The sequence below is a fragment of the Elephas maximus genome, chromosome 17, assembly GCF_024166365.1.
Source record: "Elephas maximus indicus isolate mEleMax1 chromosome 17, mEleMax1 primary haplotype, whole genome shotgun sequence".
Classification (NCBI taxonomy): domain Eukaryota; kingdom Metazoa; phylum Chordata; class Mammalia; order Proboscidea; family Elephantidae; genus Elephas; species Elephas maximus.
The window spans coordinates 24,453,829-24,455,639 of NC_064835.1; the positions used below are offsets into that span (position 1 = coordinate 24,453,829).

The following is a 1,811-nucleotide window of genomic DNA, read 5'->3' on the forward strand; positions in this document are numbered from 1 at the left end:
AGTTATGCTTCGCTGTAAAGGTTATACCTCTCATAGCTCCATTTCAATATTCTGAAGGCGTGGGGACTGAAAATAGTTTCTCCAGTCAAAAAGTTTAGAGACATGTAGAAATTTTGATCCAATTAACATCATCCCTTCTCAAACACAACCTTTAACTCAACCCATATTTCTCTGTGCACCCTCAGAATTAATATATTCAATATATTCTCCTTTATTTATTTTCATTTCCATCCTATAAAATCCTGTTTGTCTAATACGTAGAATACTTCTAAGATTGTATTGATTCTCAGAAGTTCTCATTAATTGAATATCTCCAAAAATGTCTCATTCTCAAGTAAAATGTATATATTTCATAAATAGCAATAAATTCCTCTGGAAGAGAAAGAAATTAAACAGACCTCACAATTTTTTGTCTGGCTCATTTTCTCTTGTTCCCTATGAGAATCCCCATTGTGAGGGTGACTACCTTCCCCCAACTGCCTTCCTCAGTGCACTCTTCACATCTTTGTTCCTCAGGCTATAGATCAAGGGATTCAGCATGGGAATCACTGTGGTGTAAAACACTGAGGATACTTTCTCTTGCTCCATAGTATTGCTAGAAGGAGGCTTGAAATACATGAATGTTATAGACCCAAAAAAGATCCCCACGGCCATGAGATGGGAGCTGCAAGTGCCAAGGGCTTTGGACCGGCCCTCAGTGGAGCGAATACGAAGGATACTGGAAAGAATGAAAGCATAAGAGACAAGAACTGCCAGGGTAGGTGCTAAGGTATTAATGCCTCCAATAACAAATAGTAGAATCTCATTGCTGTGAGTACTGGAGCAAGAGAGAGTCAACAGAGGGATAACATCACAAAAATAGTGACTGACAATACGAGGCCCACAAAAGAACAACATTGACATGCGGGTGGTATAGACTGTGGCCCCAAACAAACCCAGTGAATATACCACAACCATCATTATGGAACAGGCCCTATGAGACATGATGGTGTTGTAAAGCAGTGGGCTACAGATAGCAACATAGCGGTCATATGCCATGGCTGTCAGAAGGTAGCCTTCTGCAATTACAAAAATAAGGAAGAAATAAAGCTGAGCCATGCACTCCAGAAAGGAGATGACGTTCTTTTCTGATACAAAGTTCACTAGCATCTTAGGCGTAATGACAGAGGAGTAACAGAGATCAATAAATGACAAATGACTGAGAAAGTAATACATTGGAGAGTGAAGATGAGTGGTGATAGAAATTAAAATGATCATGCCCAGGTTTCCCACCACTGAGATCACATATATTCCAAGGAACAGGAGGAAAAGTGGCAGTTGGAGCTCTGGGTTATTTGTTAACCCCTCAAGGATAAACTCAGTCACTGAGGAATGGTTTGAAGTGGTCATTCCTTGAAAAAAGATTATCTGTAGGAAGGAAGAAAAGAGGGACATTGGAGTTATTTTTTGAATCTCAAAGCAGAATTACACACCCTGTCTCAGTTGGTTCCATCCTTGCTAGCCTCACCTGTCCCATGACTCTTTGCCTTCCATAAAGACCCTGAGGATAACCCAGAGCCTTGGTTCTATCCAACACTGCTGAATGCTCCTCTTTAGGTCAGAGCCTTTTCTTTTTGTTTCCAACACTAAATCAATAACCAACTTACTTTGGGAGAAAACACAAACTTCCAGACCTAGGTAATTTCTCATTGATACCATATAAAAGGAGGCTGCTTACCCTATTGTTCTGGACGTATACTAGTAGAACACTCATGTTTGAGTTCATGTTTCAGTTCTCCAAGAGAGCTTTCTCTGTTGCAATATGACTGCCA

General features: G+C 40.2%; 1 protein-coding gene across 1 annotated transcript; it reads right to left on the bottom strand.

Moving 5' to 3' along the window:
* Positions 1–462: 462 nt before the first annotated feature.
* LOC126060670 (olfactory receptor 8D2-like) lies at positions 463–1,389 on the bottom strand. The gene has a single exon (XM_049856900.1). It carries the CDS (start codon positions 1,387–1,389, stop codon positions 463–465), a length of 927 nt encoding a protein of 308 aa, XP_049712857.1.
* Between the last annotated feature and the right edge of the window lie 422 nt (positions 1,390–1,811).

Coding starts and splice junctions, on each gene's coding strand:
- LOC126060670 (XM_049856900.1), bottom strand. CDS start 1,389: ATGACCACTTCAAACCATTCCTCAGTGACTGAGTTTATCCTTGAGGGG.